At 37.4% G+C, this 19384-nt stretch overlaps 1 protein-coding gene across 2 annotated transcripts in view; it reads left to right on the top strand.

Annotated features, from left to right (window-relative positions):
• ptprn2 (protein tyrosine phosphatase receptor type N2) overlaps positions 1–13301 on the top strand; it is a 158285-nt gene extending 144984 nt beyond the window's left edge. Inside the window, exons 17-22 of one of the 2 annotated variants that reach the window (XM_057324265.1) lie at positions 3123–3242; positions 3595–3761; positions 6742–6795; positions 7892–7956; positions 10080–10153; positions 12533–13301. In XM_057324265.1, the coding sequence (XP_057180248.1) occupies positions 3123–3242; positions 3595–3761; positions 6742–6795; positions 7892–7956; positions 10080–10153; positions 12533–12604 (552 nt within the window). In that variant the 3' untranslated portion in view covers positions 12605–13301. The remainder of the gene's footprint in view (positions 1–3122; positions 3243–3594; positions 3762–6741; positions 6796–7891; positions 7957–10079; positions 10154–12532) is intronic. The other variant, XM_057323437.1, reaches the window with a different exon arrangement.
• The last annotated feature ends 6083 nt before the right edge of the window (positions 13302–19384 follow it).

The raw sequence follows: 19384 nt of genomic DNA, 5'->3' as shown, positions 1-19384 counted from the left end.
ACGTTTAAGAACGCGGCCCCTTTAAGAGCTGCCGCTCTAAGCAGATCTAATGCGCTTCCTATTTTCATACTCTTTGCAATCATTTAAGACTCATTTAACTCGTTGAAGACTGTGCTTGCGAAAATACTAGACAAAATGTGCTTTCTAGCATAATCCTGTGTGTTTTTGTTCATTCAAGCACGAAAGAGAAGTTAATTCTGGTGCGCTGTATGACAGATTCTGACGCAGCCTTTAGCCCATGTGTACTACAAATGGGACCGCTGTCACGTTGTGTTGAGCCGTGTTCCACAGTCAGAAGCTGTCGATCTATACTGGACATGTCAGTTGTAACATGGAGTAACTAGGCAGGAAGCAGATCCACATGCAGTATGACATTTAATGAAATAATAGAAGACAAACCAAACCAAGGTGAGGCAAGGCAAGGCAAAGAAAACAAGAAACACCTGGGGAAACTAATTACCAAGAAAAACTACAAAGGACTACAAACCTGGCACGCAACAGGAAATAACATAAATGTCCAGAACAGATCATGACATCAGTACAACCATCTAAATAGTTTAAAGGCCTTTATATGAATAAGAGCGTGATTATATAATGTAACGCTAGACAATGATGACAGAAAAAAACGGATGTTGGGTTAATGCCGTTTAATATTTTTAACACGTTAATCTGAAAAAATGAAACGCATGCGTTTACGCGTGAACGTTGACAGCCCTAGTACATTCATAATATTGTGTAACAGTTTTCCTTGCATTTTTAAATAATAATTCATATTCAAGAGTTCCTTTTAAACATATTTGATGTATTCAATTGCATTAAGTATAGACATTCATTTACAGTGTCATTTAGTAAAAATATTATCTACAGGTCAAAAAAACTTTATTAAATGCATGCATGGTAAATATATTGTGAATGAATTCAAAATGCACAACATTAAGCATATAGCTTTGTTTTTTGTAATAATACCTAAAAATCTTTTATGTTGCCATATTTGATTCTGAGTATTTTTCCTATATAGCATTCTTCAACACAACTTTAACAACTTTTAATGTGGTTATGGATTTGTGTGACTTGTTTGTTTTATTTTAAGGTTGGCGTTAATGGCTTAAATGGTTTCAGGCAACACCAAAATGCTGTTATTCATCGAGGGTTGGGATGTTTTAAAGTCAATTAAATGTTTGGTCCAGAGTCTGCGTATAGCAACAACTTTGAAAGTTTTAGTCTGTTTGTATTTATTGGTTTATTGAAGGTTGGATAAGTAGATGGTGTTAAAAGGAAACCGCAGATTGAATCTGCATTTTAATAAATTGGTTGTGGTAATGTGTTGCTGTCACTTGACCCTCTATAATCACAAAGCTGTGTTTACTAACAGATGTGGGTGTGCACTAATTGATGTTATTGGTTGTTTGTATTTGTCATTTTGTCAATTACCGGCAGAAAAATTAATGGTCTAAATTAAGTTAATTTCATACAAGTGAACTACAGACAGTCAGCCCAGTGCCGAATTCAAAAAGATCAATTAAAAGTTCCATTTAAATGAAAGCGAGTGCATTAATCCATGTCAATTAACATGTCATTGTCTGTGTTTCTTTTTATTAAAGAAAAAATGATTCGTGTAAAAAATCTGAGCTTTTAAAGGTTTACAGAGTCTTGTGATTTCTCAGCACCAAATGAAAAAGTATCAAATGATAAGTGCAATCTTTTTTATGAAATAAACAAGAATCTCTTAATTTGTTTTGTCATTAATTTAAGGACTTTTATAATGTGCCATTGAAATAAAAATGAGCAAGAAGCTTTGAAGATTCAGTCCTGAGAAAAGACAGAAACAAAATATTTCCAGCCAAGGTTTTGCTGGTTTCTTTGGTACTAATGATTTCTAATGTACTAATATTGCACATATAGGCATTTTAGACTATTTTGCTTTACTATAACATAATAAATATGCATTTTACTCATTGGATTATCAATCTGTAATAGTGATCATTCAAATCGGATGAATCAGATGTTTTAGCATGAATGTCTGAATCGAACATTGTACTTTGTGTGTCCGATGTTGTGACACTATTTAAAAATGTTGCTTTTGAAGGAAATGTAGTCCGTCGTATTTCAAACTTTATTCATACAATATTTCTGTACTTCTGACCAAGCACTGCACCCTAAAGTGCCGTTCACTGTGGAGGAGGCTGTTTGTTTTGTTTCAACAAACTTGTTTGTCGGTTTTGTTTGACCTTTTCTGCATATTGTACTGCAAAGCTTAAACACAATATTTGATCACCTGGTTTTTCTAGAACATTAGAGTGAGCTTCTCCGATGACCTTCAATTCCTAGACTTTTCTGTATAGAAGAATGAAGCCTTGCGATCTTTGTATTAGATTACACAGGAAATGTGCACAATGAATACTTCTAAACATATTTCTGTCTTTTAATATTTCTATGCATTGAAGTGGCATAAATTATGTTATGGTGAAGCATCTTACAAAATTCAAAGTCTATTAAAACTTCAATTCAATTCAATCCCAGCTATTTTGTATTCATCTTCTTCAGATCATGACATATGTCATCAAATTCATATAATTTTTTCCGATTAAACATGATGACATATTCATAATGATAATTTAAGCTTTCTGAATCACTTTTACCACAGTATAATGTCTCTACATTTCTCTGTTAATGACTCTGTGGGGACGTGTGGCACACGAGTTTGATTATTTTATGAGCGGGACCATTGTATTTTATTGCTCCCATAAAAAGGCAGTGTTTTCCCTCATTTTCCTAATGGCCACTGTGGGCCATTCCGTGATTGAAGGACACAGCAAAAGTGTGATTAGAGGAAATGGAGCAAGACTGAGGAAGTTCAGTATATCAGGGGAAGGTGAGATAGAGAGATAAAGGAGGAGAGAGGTGGGAAGGCTAAACTAAACCTCAGTGAGGAGTGGGTCTGAGTTTTTCAAACCAATTACAGTATGTTTGAAGAGAGAGCTTTGTTAAAAAGCTTAACTCACTTACTGTAGAGGGGGTGATGCCTTGTTTTGAATTTTTTTTTTTTTGCCTCATTCTGCCTTATTAGTCTTCCCTGTCACAATTGTAATGTTCCTCTTGCATATGTTGGCTCTGTTGTGCAGATGGTTTGGGAGAGTGGGTGTGTGGTGATTGTCATGCTGACACCTCTCGCTGAAAATGGTATCAAACAGTGTCATCAGTACTGGCCAGATGAAGGCTCTGATCTTTACCATATATACGAGGTAATCACTTGTGTCCTATGCCATCTACTGTATGATATATTTACATATTCATGAATTATTTATAACTTTAGGTATTTTGAAATAATCATTTATAATGTTTGCTTTTCTTTCTTCTGTTAAACATACAGTATAAGATGTATGTATAAGACTTAACCATAATCTATAATTACGGTTTAGTTGGTTGCTTACATGCTACTGTACATTAGTTGAAAGTTAAAAGAGCAGCTGATGATATATTCCACAATATTTAAATTATTACATATGTCCTGATACTGCGATTGATTGATGCCTAGACTTTAAGAATTGAAAATGAAGCTCTGTGTAAAATCACACTCTCCCTTTGTTCTTGAAGGTGAACCTTGTCTCCGAGCATATCTGGTGCGATGATTTCCTGGTGCGCAGTTTCTACCTAAAGAACGTTCAGACTAATGAGACCCGCACAGTTACTCAGTTCCACTTCTTGTCATGGATGGACCAGAATGTTCCAGAGTCCGCTAGAACTTTGCTGGACTTCCGCAGGTATGTGTCATCTTGCTAAATTTCTCCATGATGAATCTGCCAGAATGTCTCTATGTGGTTCTCGTCTTTTGAACGAGTTTTTGTTTGTTGACCTTTTAGATGCTAAACATTTGTAGGTTTAATCTCCTTTCATGGGGTAAACTATAAAAGAACCCTTTATCTCAAATACTTTTGTATAGCTCCCTATAATGTTGTGTTTGTAGTGGCGGTCCTTCCATAATAATCCCTAATCCTGACACTTCAATTAGATGTGAAACAAAGCCAATTGCAGAAAAATCCCTTTCATTTTTCACGAGTTGTAAGCATCTGGACAATGCAATCGGCCTCTAGAGTGTAACCGTATAAGAAATTCCTAGCACAGGATGATGTACATCTACAACTGGTCGAGTCTTTTAAGTCTTTCCATTTTGTTGTTCGTGTGAAAACACATTTTAGCGTGTTGCGCTTTTATATTACATTTATTTATTCCTACTTCAACACAGAATGAAGGAAAAGGGGAATTTTTTCCCTCATGTGTGCTCTTACATAAAAAATGCATGAAATGTTTTTCTGACAATTGAGAGACAGTTGACTGTCCGCTTTGTGGTGGGGGGGGGTTTGTGTGTAATCTGTTGTAGGATTTTCTGTTGTTGACTCAGAGCTTTGTACAGCTCGCACTGAATTGCTCACAAATGAAACCGTGTTCAACATTTATGCATTATGGCAAATCCATCTATCTTTTTATACAAGAACAGGAGAACAGTTGTTACGCATTACCAAATTGTATACCTACTTATTGGAAGGGGAAATATCTTACTGCATGTATCTTTAAATGTACAGGTGAATGCCTTAAAAAGGACTTGTTATTTTGAAATGTGAGATGAAATGTATGTAATGCTGATGTTTTTGACATTTAGCTTGGAATCATGTTGGATCATATGTACAAAGCAGTTTAAATTCAGACGGCTGAAGTTGGATTTCATGCACTGATACATAAGTGGGTGAGGTGGATCTGATCCTCCATCAGCTGTCCACTGATCCTTTATATATGATCCCTGATTCCACTTCTGTTCCCTCTTGAAATGTATGTTTAATAATATATCACAAACCACTTGATCCACCTGCTGAAGAGCCTAGTTATGTTCTTCCACACACCTGTTACAGTTTACTTCAGCACATTTCAAGGAACATTCTCCCAAAGTTTCAGTGACACATTAGACATTGAGGCTTTGGTGAGATGCTTCTAACCCGGGTGCTCTGGTTTTTGTTGCCATTCTGAATTTTTCCCTAAAGGCCTGTGACACAGTCTTGTCTCATAGAAGCTGTCATGACTCACACTGAATCTGTTACACGTTCCTCACTCACCTCTCTAGTTTTTGGTTGGCCAGCTAATTAGCGGTTGCCAGTGTCATTTTTGTGATGTTGCAGCTAGTTATATGAGCCCAGTTGCATAGTCACAAAAGTGATCATTGGAAACTGTATCTCCTCTTCCAGGCCCTTGATTTTTCCTTGCCTCCCCACCCTCATCGCACACTCCACACCAGATTTGTACCTCTTTCTCTGCCCCTCTCTGTTACGCAAAAACACACACTGATGCCCCGAATGCATGCAGATGCAGATCTGCCCCATCTAAAACACATCTAGCCATTTGATTTATTGCACATCTCTTGTGTAGGAAACATCACACTTTCTTTACAGAATTTGCATACAGTATATCCTATGTCTTTGAACTATCAGAAAACTCCAGAAAATAACAAATCTGAACACGTGCAATCTGAAGCAGTTGAATCTCCTAAAATGCTCTTTTAGTATCTCTTGAGAAATCAACCTTGAGGTATGCACAAAGCAGATTTAACACAGTAGGTTTCCATGGCAACAAGACCAGTGTGTGTGTGCGCGCGTATGTGTGTTAAAATCTTGCAAGGCCTTATGGTTTTGCAGGCATGATAATTGACCCTTCGCAAGCAGTTTGATTGACAGGCGATCTGACCAATCATACTGCCGTAGTAGAGTTATTGATATATTACTTACATATTACATGTATGAGCAAGCTGGCAAGATATGCTTTGCGTCCCTGTGATGTGATGAGCGCACCTTCAGCCTTCAGAGAGCTGCATTTGCAGTGACATTTTAAAGGAAAGATGTTTTCAGCAATGAAGTCGAAAAGCAACAGCTGTTCTGTGTTTGTTGTATTTAACACAAATAAAGATTTAGACACTGATGGACTGTTAGTCTTTTCTGTACTGAACTAATATTTAAAAGTTTACTTTCGTTTTCACAAAAATGGATCACGGCCGACCAAAACTCTGCCCGAAGTTACTCTCTCTCTCTCTAAAATTGTCATTACCTACTACAAGTTTTGGAGTAAATATAAATACTGAATACACCCCATTTAGGTTAGCTATACATCCATTTGTGTGACAGTAGTAGCCTACTGCATCACGCGAGTTTAGAATTAACGTATCGTCTGCTGGTGTGGACGCAAATATAGGTATAATTATTGTTACAGTTATCTCAAATCCTGAATATATCCCCCGAATGCATATTTTAGACCTTTCTTTTATTCACTAATTCTTCACTATTTCCCTAGAGAGTGCACAAATTTACACTGGGAGCACATGGCTGATACCGAAAGCTTGTCGGACATAACAACAAGAACGAAGGGGGGCGGGGTTTTGCGAAGGGTCAGTTGTGCAAGGTTAATGTGTTTTGGATGATGACACCTAACCACATCATCCATCATTTCCTTAATGGCTTGCAATGCACAGGCCTCTCCAATGGTTTTAATTGTTGGACTTGTTTGTCTGTAAATTCTTTTCATAGACGGGTATAAAACATAGACCAGTTTTTTTCTTTACTGATGTGTTATCAAGTAATACCATATGTTTATGCACACTTTGATTGCAACACTGCAGTTTATGATAATATCTAAAATCACATAGCGAATTCACATTTGTTTTATACTTCCATAATTAACAGCTTCTTTTTTCTTTCATTTCAGAAAGGTTAACAAGTGCTACCGGGGAAGGTCTTGTCCAATAATTGTTCATTGCAGGCAAGTACCACAATAAAAAAACTGCATATATAAGCTAACTGGTTACACAGGTTAAACATGCATAGGCTATGAATTGGTTCCGTTTAATTTTCAGTTTATTGCTTCTTCTGTTCTCATATAATTTACAGCCTTTGGGTTGTAAATTAACCTGTGCTAGGTTATTTTAACCCATTGCTGGGTCAAGTTTTCCTAGGTTAGTTTAACCCAACCATTGGGTTTGTCCAGTTTTGGCCCAATCCAGCTGTTATTATTATGAATAGTCATTTGAGCCTTTATACAAGATCAAAACATTACAGCGGTATCCAGCCTAGTTGTCTCAATGCACTGATTCTGTGGTATAATTTATCCACTTGAATTAAGTATTCAGTAAATGCTGTATATGACCGATGGTAAAAATAGGTGACCTTTATCCTCAGTGTGAACTGGAAGGATTCAAGAGTCTGTGCGCTATAATAATGCCATAATGATCTTTAACACCAAGGGTTAATGGCCAACCCATCATCCAGAAGTTTTCCGTTGTGGGGTGAGACAGGCTTCACAGCTGTCATGCATATTTGAATAATTATGTTATCAGGGATGTGAAAAGAGTTCTCCTAAATAGTTCTCCCCCTGACCCCAATTCTAGGTATTTGCCTGTGTCCACTTAAATCTGAGAATTCAACCTGAGCAAGCTCAAAAACACTCATTCAATGATACATTTATAATATTTAACCGCATGTAACCTGAATTTCAGATCAAAACGTGTCTGAGCATATAGCTACTGCATTTGTGTTTCATTTTAGTAGACCTCATAGAACGTAATACATGTTTGAATTCACGTTTTTGTTTATTCTCTTAAAAGAGCTGTGTTGTGTTATATTGTGCTATATATATTGTTACAAATTCAATTTAATTCTGCAAAGAATGAGAAACAGTCAGTACAGTCTACTTTGACAGACTTATTGGGAATGCGGAAGAATGATGCAACAGCAAACAATAAGGCTGTAACACAACACAGAAATGCGCACTTTGTTTTCTATTTAAACGCTTTGTGTTGCTATTTCACACACGTCTGCTCTTTTCTCAAGTGATAACAAGTTTCTTCCTTAATTTGCAGCGATGGTGCTGGAAGAAGTGGAACTTACATTCTGATCGACATGGTGCTTAATAAAATGGCCAAAGGTAAGAGCGCCCAGAACGAATGAGGAGTCGTAATGTTACAATTTGCAGGTAAATGTATCAGGAGATGAGTGAGAACTGTAATGAACTCTAATGTGAACAAAAGTGAATCAAAAGATGAAGACAGGGAAAATATCAGACAAAAACGAATCCATCCCCTTTTATTTTTGCAGCTCACAGCATACTTCTGTTTTTTTTTCTTTTTAGTCTTGTGTTTAGTCCTGTGACACGCGAATGTGTCCAGTCTTGTGTTTAGTCCAAGCGAATGTGACACTAGCCTTTTACAATTTACATTTTCATGCAAAAAAATTCAGCACTGCAAAGAATTAAAAATGTCGACAAGTGTATTCAGTCCTGGAGACAGATGTTACCTTTATAACCTGGCCTAACTGTTCCACCACCACCAGCGCCATTTATTCTGACTCCATCTGGTGAGGTCACCCATGCATTTCCCTTCAGCGCCGTCTCCCCTCATTTTTCTCACTTTTCTCATCGGCAGTCCATCCCAAATCCCGACCTGATCATAGTCCATAGATTTTTCCATGGGGGATCAAAGGCCAGATGCAGGGGAGAGCTTCACCGCATTTGTACTTCGTTCCCATGCTGTCAAGGGCCCGGAACCCCGGTCCTCACGGGCCCCCTCCTTCTCCCTTTTGTCTGCTCTCTGAAGGAGGGGCTCCCAGGTTGCCCACTTTCCAGCGTTCCCTCTTTTGATCAAAGCCTCAGAAAGTCCTAAACAACAGAAATCTCACTCTTCCATTCCTCTCTCGCTCTGTTTCTCCCGTTCTTCATTTCTTGCTCCCTCGCTCGCTTTTTTCTCAAACACCCCTGTCGTATTTTTCTTTTCTTCATCTCTAGGAATGAATTGTAAATTAGTGAAGAATGCTGTTTTAATTCCAAAGCCTTTTCTTGTGAGATCCCCCTCCTTCGCTCTCTCTCTCTTTTCCCCTAAACTTAGGAATCTCGCACTTCTTAAGACATGAAAGTGTTGGAGCACTTTTGAGGCTGGAACCCCAGCTGCACTCACTCCCTTTCAGAACGCATCTATAAGGATTCCCGCTTTTCTTACTCCTTCGCTCTCAAACTCGCTCTCTCTCTATCAGTCTGTAGAGAGGGGAGGGGGTGGTCTTTCTTTTCTTTTTGTAGAATGAATGAAGGAGAAATAAGGCCTTGTTAGACCTCTCCTGCTCTCCTCTCATTTATGAGGAGACGCAACAATGGTTCTGTAGAAGTCATTCAAGATTTTTCCTAATCAGCCTTTCTCGACATGTGAAAAATTTCATATTCACTTTACAGTTGTGGTTCATTCAGTGGCTCCATTGTGAGTTTGTAGGGAGCACAACAACACCACTGAGTGTGTTTTCATGAGAGGTAGTTCCTAGCCAGAATCTCAATGTATTCAAATAACCTGTGCTAGATGCTAGTTACATCTGATAAATATAAACCAAATATGAAAGTACAAATTTTCACAGTATATCTATATGTATATTAATTTAGACAACAGAAATCCAGACAATATATTTACCTGTACATCATCAAAGGCATACAGTAGATACAAGGAATTATTCCGTTTTTAGTTGTTATATTTTAAGTACTAAAATTGCTCATCTTGTATGAATTGTATGTGCATATTTATGATTTCTTTTCTAAGTAATACTATAAAGTAATTAGACATGTGTATTTCAGTAATATACCTTAGCTAAGTTGGAGGGTGTCCGTAACCAGCGTTTATATTTGACACTTTTAATGAAATATGATATTGAATCGAAGCGAATCAAAATCGTAATCAAACTGATTTAAAACCATATTAATAACAATTGTATCAAATCGCCAAATTAGTCGCAATACCCAGCCCTAAATACTAGAATTACTAGCACATTATTTAAAGAAACTATGCAGCGCTGGAGTTGTTTTAGTAAAAACCATGGTTCGATTGCCATTTCTTTCCCATTTCTCCTCCCCGCCCCCTGACTTTAATGTCAGCTAAAACAAGGTAGGGACACAGTCTATAAGCTTTATACAACATTGAAGGGTGAATGTAATTCCAGACATAAAAGCTAGAGAGACTAGATGTATCTGGGATTAAGCTGAGTGCTTTGAACTAGTGTTATGTGACTGTGTTGCAGGTGCGAAGGAGATTGATATTGCTGCTACCCTGGAGCACCTGAGGGACCAGAGATCAAGCATGGTACAGACTAAGGTAAGACACCATCAAAACTCTTTCCTTATTAAAGAACTGTGTGAAGCGCAAGAGGAGACTGTTGCAGTGTGTTTGTTCTTTAACAAGAATAAAACGAAATATTTTTTTGTCTGAATAAAGATTAATACGCAATTAATAAAATGTAATATATATTTTAGAAAAAAATCATTTTGAATGCATTGATTGTTCATGGCACTACTTTGCTTTGCCATAATATTCTGTTGTATTACAGTATGATGACGGAAACTTGCAACTGAATGCAACTGAGTATACCTGCACACATATAGAGCATCCTGTACAATAAACTCCTAACCACACTGCCACAGTTAACATTGATTTGTAATCTAAAACCACACAGTCGATATAGCACCAGAGCCAGGCTCAGAATATTAACTAATAATTGATCAAAAATGTGACAAATATGTCCTGTTGATGCCACAAGCAACAATGTTTTGCACAACAGCAAGGAGAGCCTGGAGAGTCTTAAAGCATTATGGTATTGACTGATAAGATCTATTTTAGAAACTATTCTAAAGGGACATATTTAAAAGTCTTCTGTTCAGAGATAACAAGAGCAGATGACAATCCTGACGACAAAAGACAAAGCAGATGACAAAGCTGGTGTTTACATATAACACTATACAAGACTTGCTACCCTAGCTGGTTAACCATTTAAGAGCCATTTAAACTATGAAACCTTCCCTTGAAGTATTACAAATATTTACTTGAGCAAATCTCTTTAAACCACACTGAAATAGTTTATATGTATTTCAATGCCAGTGGTTCTCAAACTGGAGGCCCCAAGATAGATCCAGGGGGCCCACACATTTTGTGGCATTTTATGAAATATAGACATTTATCAAACATCAGAAAAATAAGCCCACCAACCAAAAGAATTGATGTTTCAGCATTGTACATCTGATTATTATATTGGTTTAATTAATTATTTTAAGATTATGGGGGGCTGCAAAGCAAAGCACCCTACACAAAGTGGGCCTTAAAAAGTTTGAGAACCACTGATATAGACGGTATATATTAGCTTAATGTTTGTCAGATTTGTTCAGGTTAGTAAATGTGGGTTCATTCATCGTATATTAATTCTTTCATTTTTACACATTCATTTATTCGTACAAACAAAGAGCAACTTGTACAAAAAGAGCTTCTTGGGTCAAATGTAGTGTCATGCATTGGTTACACACGACTACAAATTTCGGAGTAAATATTTGCGAAGGGTCAATTAGAGTTGAATTGCTTCTTAAAATCTGTGTGGACAAAAATTCCACCTTCTCATGAAATGTAAGATAGTCAGTAATTGTAGCTCTACTGTAATGATATGTTTAGTCAATGCTTTAGCTCTGTGTTGTTCCAACGACAACATATGTCCAAAGGATGCCCCCTTGCCCTCTGCTTTTAGAACACTCTCAAAGCAGGTACTCATGTGTGAAATTGATCTGGCTCCTAAAAATCCATTCTACCCTATCTATTTCTGGTCCAGAATAGGAATGTTTTGTGCATTAGCGGCTACATGAGCTTTCTGGCTTTTGTTTACTTTGGAAGACAACCTCATAAACAGCTTCGCTGATCAGATAAATATCCACAGCTGAATCTCTTCCTGTCTGGATAACACTGAGGCATGTTCCATAATGTGACACCACCTAGTGGCAAAAAGTTACACCGCACAGCTTCAATGTTGCCTTTCTCTGTCCAAAACTCCTTGCACATGACAGTGCATATTATTTGTGCAAATGGAAAAATCCCTCTTATGAATGAAATATGAATGTATTTCTCCAGATGATCCTCTTAGGAATTTTTGCTTTACAAGTCAAATATAATGCCAAGTCTTTATATAACGTATGTTATTATACTGTTTATTTTTCACTAACATCACAAACATGTTTGTAAAATACTGGAAGTCTTTTTTGACTAATTTACTTTTGAAGACTAATCTCTCAAATTCAAAAGAGATTTTTGCTTTTTGTGGTTTTGAAAGCGTTGCTTTTAGCTAAACGCCAACGTCGGTTTGTTTTCCCCCATGGCCTGCGGTGAGAAACATCAATTTCCAGCTTTAGTTTTGAGGCTTGTTCTTTAGACAATGATCGGTCTTTATGGGGTGCCTCCCTATAGGGAAGAAACAGGTTTTGAGTCATAGTTTAAACAGAGCTCTGGGTCTGCAACACACACAGATTTAAACAAAAAGTATACTTTTAAAGTTACATCTCCAACTATTATTTCTCATCCCCAAGCCCACATTTTCTATTTTCATGTTTTCCCTTTATTCGGCTTGACTGGAATCCACTCTCTGAATCTGTGTTCCTAAGCAGTGTTTAAAAGTGATGTTTGTACGTTTTTAAAAACAGCTTTCTCTCTGTCTGTCTTTAGGAACAGTTTGAGTTTGCATTGACTGCTGTGGCAGAGGAGGTGAACGCCATTCTCAAAGCTCTGCCTCAGTGAAGGATAACATTCACATACACTTCCAACATGTTTTCTTCATAGCTTTTCTGTGTGACTTGACCTGTGGTTCTCCTTTCTTTGCAAGAAAGTGTAAGAAAGCTATGAGCAAAGTAGAAAACGTAATTATGAAATCTGGCCAAATTTACATTTCCAGCTCTATCCGAATTCTGATGTGTCGTATTGCATAAGACATTTATTTGTCCTAAGTGTGTGTGAAATGATTTAGCCTTGAAATGATTGCTTAGAAGATACTGAACTAGCCACCTAGGCATGCAATCATACAGTAGATTGTATTTGCTACTCGGATTGGTGTTTACGTACCAACTAGTTGTGCGTATAAAATATCTCCGATACTGTATATGTGTTCTTTGAAGCAGATGTGATGTATGCGGTGTTGTATGACACTGTATTAGTCTGCTGCAATTACGTTAGCATAAAGTTTACGTGACTACGTTTAAGTTATGGATTGTGATGACCAATATAAATGCGATGAAGAGAATACTATATTACAGCTCTAACAATTGTGATCTCATTGAAATCCACATTCATTGTTGTGATATATTGTGTTTCTTGACTAATAAGCAGATTATATATAGATGAAACTGATTACACATGTGATTAATAATGGCCTGCCAAAATGTAATTGTACATATTATTTTTGTGTGAAAAATATGAAGTAACATATAATAAATCTCCAAGTGTTGATGCTTGAGTAATAATTGCATTCATGAATCATGTTATGTGTATTGAAAGAAGACAGAAGGAGGAAGCGTAGCAACAGTTATTCTCACATGAATTGTCACTTAATTCTCTCGAAGCTGTTCAGACATGCTTCATTTGGAATATCTGGAGCTGAACAAAAAGGACTGTTTATTATAATGCTCTCTCTCCTTTAAGCTACACTGAATAAGGTTTATATTATGTACACATATGAAAAACAAATAATTTATATACGAATAATAAAAAATAAAATGTTATAGAAACATATTTTATGTAGGCGCATGCGTCAAAAGTAACGCTTTAGTTTTCTATCTGCATTGCCATTATTGACAGCGTTATGTGTTTTCCTGCTATTTCTGTATGTTGATTTGCATGTGATTTGCATATGTATCTGCCGCTTAACCTGTATCTTATCAGTATGCAGCCAATCTGAATGTAAGGGGGAATGTTAATCACTTTATGAATAACTATATGCTAACCATAATTGTGCACATTTAATTGGTCGTCATCAGAGGGATACAAGTTTATTAGAAAAAAATGATAGATCGTAATTGCTTCCTGCAGCAACTAGAGTATTATGCAGGATTGTGATATGTTGTCTTCTCCCGTTCGGGGAATTCATATTTCTTGGTATCGTTCAGCACTGCTAACGTGATTAATTATTGCGTTTGGTGACAACTGGTTTAACTCGAGCTGGTTTTTTAATTAACTTAGTTTCTCCATCTTTCATTTAAAATTCATCCATTTAGATTGTCCTTGATGATTAGTGATTATTATCGTCTGTTCCAGGTTTCTGAAATCAGAATTTCATTATCCATTTTCTTTTCTCACTTTAGATATCTCATTTTTATCATCAAGATGTCTTTGTGCCAAAGAGAGGTGTTACTTTTAGTACTATTAGTACAAAATGATTCCATTTCATTACATTCAATGACACACTGGAACTTTAAATAATGAGTTATTTGCATGTTATTTTCTTCAGATTGTCAGCTTGGGCATGAAGCAACCTTGTTTCATTTTTCTCAAGTCCTCAGAACTTACTGGCTATACTATTGCACAGCATACCTTTTACTCTGTGTTACTGTGCGTTTGCCCTTTACTAAAATCTCATTTTACCCTAAATGAGTGATTCCCAACCCTGTTCCTGACCCCTAAAACAACACATTTTTTCTTCCTGATTTATCTCGTCAGCTTGAACCTGAAAGGTGTATGTCAAAAAGACATCTGAAATGTTGATTGCACAATTGGAACAGGTTTGGGAACTACTGGCCTGAAACTACTGGTGGTTCGTAATTCAGTTCTGTTGATCTAAATCAGGTGTGTTAAATAATGGAGACTTACACTCACCTAAAGGATTATTAGGAACACCATACTAATACGGTGTTTGACCCCCTTTCGCCTTCAGAACTGCCTTAATTCTACGTGGCATTGATTCAACAAGGTGCTGAAAGCATTCTTTAGAAATGTTGGCCCATATTGATAGGATAGCATCTTGCAGTTGATGGAGATTTGTGGGATGCACATCCAGGGCACGAAGCTCCCGTTCCACCACATCCCAAAGATGTTCTATCGGGTTGAGATCTGGTGACTGTGGGGGCCATTCTAGTACAGTGAACTCATTGTCATGTTCAAGAAACCAATTTGAAATGATTCGAGCTTTGTGACATGGTGCATTATCCTGCTGGAAGTAGCCATTAGAGGATGGGTACATGGTGGTCATAAAGGGATGGACATGGTCAGAAACAATGCTCAGGTAGGCCGTGGCATTTAAACGATGCCCAATTGGCACTAAGGGGCCTAAAGTGTGCCAAGAAAACATCCCCCACACCATTACACCACCACCACCAGCCTGCACAGTGGTAACAAGGCATGATGGATCCATGTTCTCATTCTGTTTACGCCAAATTCTGACTCTACCATTTGAATGTCTCAACAGAAATCGAGACTCATCAGACCAGGCAACATTTTTCCAGTCTTCAATTGTCCAATTTTGGTGAGCTCGTGCAAATTGTAGCCTCTTTTTCCTATTTGTAGTGGAGATGAGTGGTACCCGGTGGGGTCTTCTGCTGTTGTAGCCCATCTGCCTCAAGGTTGTGCGTGTTGTGGCTTCACAAATGCTTTGCTGCATACCTCGGTTGTAACGAGTGGTTATTTCAGTCAAAGTTGCTCTTCTATCAGCTTGAATCAGTCGGCCCATTCTCCTCTGACCTCTAGCATCAACAAGGCATTTTCGCCCACAGGACTGCCGCATACTGGATGTTTTTCCCTTTTCACACCATTCTTTGTAAACCCTAGAAATGGTTGTGCGTGAAAATCCCAGTAACTGAGCAGATTGTGAAATACTCAGACCGGCCCGTCTGGCACCAACAACCATGCCACGCTCAAAATTGCTTAAATCACCTTTCTTTCCCATTCTGACATTCAGTTTGGAGTTCAGGAGATTGTCTTGACCAGGACCACACCCCTAAATGCATTGAAGCAACTGCCATGTGATTGGTTGATTAGATAATTGCATTAATGAGAAATTGAACAGGTGTTCCTAATAATCCTTTAGGTGAGTGTATATTGTTATGTTTGATGTATAGTGCTGTGCTACAGTTCCGCCAAGTGTATAGTTTCAAACCTTTTTGAAACACACCTGTCTCTGTTTTATATTTCACATCCCTGTCAACAACCTTAGGTCAAGCTTAGTGAAATAGCATATTTAGGAATACAAATATGTACGTATACAGATTTAAATTAAATGGTGGTCCCTGACTGAACCAGGCTAGTAGCTTTGGTCATTTTTATCAGGTATATCCAAAGTGGAGAAGTGAATACAGAGTTCCCATTACTTTAACTCTGATTGAATCAGTATGTAATCATTTCACTATTAGCAATCGCAAATCACCTTGGGTGCCAAATCGGCACTGAGACAGCAGAATAAAAAGGATTTAGAGGTTAGAAACTGCATATCAGAATTGCAGGAAGAAAGATAGGGAATAGGACAATAAGGCACACCTAGATTATTAAAAATATTTAGAAATATGAATTGGTAATTTTCAGTAGTATGGCACGCAACAACTTTGATTTGATTGCATGTAGTCTAGTTTTGAATTTTGGATGCTATTGCTATATGGTTGAACTGTATGTATGCAATTTTTGGGGTGACAAAGCTGTAAAACATTTGCTGTAGTTATGCAGCTAGTTGCCATATTAACTGAACAGTTTGTTCAAAAATAATGAACATTAGCACGTCTTTATCTTTACAGAAAAAAAAAACTAAAATAACAGCCTCATGCAAAACATTCTGGGAACCAGAAATCCTCATCAAGCTTTTTCTGTTTTATTTTTCTAATTTTGGTTTCCAGAATGCTTTGCATGAGTCTGTTATTTTATAGTTTTTTTTCTCTTTTTTTCTGTTCATTTATCTTTGAACAAACTGTTGCCAGTAAATTACATAAATGTAAATCCACAGTAAGTTACTGGCAAACTGCTTCCAGTAATACTTGAATTGCTACAGAAAGTTTTTACAGTGCAGTATTTAAAGGCCTAATTGCATAATATTACTTAATATTCTGATGCGTCTTGCTCATGTAAAGAAACCAAGATTTTCCAGCTCGCGCTTTTCACAGTGCAGGGACTAAGAGTTACGATTAGAAGTCCTCAAGAGTATGACTCAATCAGAGCCCTGTAGTGAAGCTCACTTAGAAACCCAATTATCTTTCCATATTATGTCCAAGTCCCTTCTGACAATCACTGGCCCAGTACCCCGGCTCTTTAAAATGTCCCTTTTCAATAGCAGAATCCCTTCAATAGCACTTCAAACTCAGTTCCAATCCAGCTCATAATCATGTCTTTGCACCCGTAACCCTCCAAAGATAGGCTGAGGCCATCCAAAAAAAAAAACATGGCAGAGAATCTTCCATTAAAAAGCAGTTTGTATTTACTCTGAAGTCAAAAGGAAATGTACAAATATGCTGTTTAAGTAAATTTGATCATTTGAACAAGCTCTAGTGAACTATTGTAGGATACAAACGCTGACATTGGCCAACATCCCTTAAGACAAAAAATCTTTAATTAAGATTCATTCATTTTAAATCGCCCTTAATCTTAAAACCTAATCCAGCATGCTTCTTAGTTTACCCGCAGCGTTTCTATGAAGCATCTCTGAAAATAGCATGCTTTTAAAAGTACCTGTTACATCGATAGATCTATACACGGGTAGCCAGTTTTGCTCATAAAAAAACAATGGTGAACCTTGATGTTTGGCTTGGGCGGCTTCCAGAAGAGGCATGTGGGATGTGATCCAGGTCTCCTTGAGATGGCTGACTGAAGCTGGGGTTGTTTTCTCCCATCTGAATGCGCAGGGCTGTAATGAGAGGGGAGCAGATTGCAGCAGTAGCGTCTCATGTCTGGCCAAGACCCCTGCTTGCTTTGATCTACTATAAAACGCGAACAAGCTTTTTAAACATGGTGCTACAAGGCAGGAACTCTCACCATGTTCTCTACTACAGCGGACCCAGTGAATACAGCGAACATGAATAGAAGTTTACACACAAGCGTTTCCATTCCCTCGATGTCTTGATAGCTGTAATATGGTTGGAGCTTTTTTCAATGTCCTCACCAATTTATAACAATAAGATCTAAAGCCAAAGAGACTGTTAATCGTTTTATAGTATACTCAAAATATAATATATACTCAAAATATATTGTATATCCTTTCAATTATATGTATTCTTCGGACACAGTATATATATCTGTTATGGACTTACATAAATCTGTTTAAGGACTTACATAAAAAAAATATTTAGAGTCTAATGATATATGAGTTGTCTGCGTATGTCAAGGTAACACGAGAACAACTCAATATTGCTGCTTTTAAACCGCTCTCGCAATACTTTGATGTCATATGCCAATCGATCTGCGCAGTGCCGCATGAAGTCAAACAAACACCTATGAGATCTATAACCAAGAATAATGTGGACAAGCATCCTTCTTTACGCTGGAACATAACACTGGTTAAAAATATGAATATCTCTGATATTCTCTGAAAATATGATTTTCAAAAATTGCTGGAAACATTTGGGATTATGTAAGGACACAAGTGAAAAAAATATAACTTTGTGCTGGTGGTTTTTAGATATTTAACTTTAGCTTTTGGTATTAATATACCAAAGATATACTATTGTGTCTTTAAGTATTGCGGTAAATAAAAAATCAATCTTGTGTGTAATGTAACTCTTTAAGACTTGTTATATTATATACTTATAATAATATATGATTTTACGATACACATCTGGTTACATGAGAATATTTGACGCACAAAATGACATCCACATGTTGAGGAGCTGAGGCTTAGACACGGGAACATCTCCTGATCTCAATAAGCGCCTTCTCTCGTTACACCTCATGCTCCTGCAGGGTTATTAACCGTACAGGAAGCACAAGGAGAGACTGACAACACAAACAAGGAAAAAAACGACAGAGTGACATTTCACAAGCTTTCATCCCTGTCCCATCATGCATCAGGGGACACTTCTGGCATTTTGTCTCCTCTTTTTTCCACGTTTTCATCAGTGTCGTCGACGGAGGTCACCTCCGCGACCCCAATATTGCAAACTGTCACTCAGAGTAAGTGAGTTTATCAACACGCATCTAATCGGCCAGCCTCTCCACGGGGACTTTAACCATCTGCATACTGAGATTGGCTTTTCCCTCGCCTTCCTGTTCAGAGTCGAGAAGGCGTTGCCCCATGCTCGCATAATTATCAAAGATAAAGAGCGATGCTAACAAGAATGTCATGGTATATTAGTGTCACAGACACATTTAGACACCTAAATGATATGGATTCTCCAGCTGAAAGTCAGAGGTCAGCGATGACACTGGGTGTGCTGAAGCGATTTCTTGCGATTCGGAACGTGATAAGATCAGTGTGTTTACAAAAATAGGATACTGCTAATGGGACCTTTCTAGAGGTGTCATTTAGACACAGAAAACTTAACAAGTAGGACTAGACAAGCAATTAAAGCCTGACCAAGAAAAAATATATATTTTTTGACATACAAGTTTCAAACAAAA

This window comes from Triplophysa rosa, linkage group LG1 (assembly GCF_024868665.1).
Source record: "Triplophysa rosa linkage group LG1, Trosa_1v2, whole genome shotgun sequence".
NCBI classification, from domain to species: domain Eukaryota; kingdom Metazoa; phylum Chordata; class Actinopteri; order Cypriniformes; family Nemacheilidae; genus Triplophysa; species Triplophysa rosa.
Note: the sequence above shows the minus strand (reverse complement) of the source record. Positions and strands in the feature narration are given on the sequence as shown.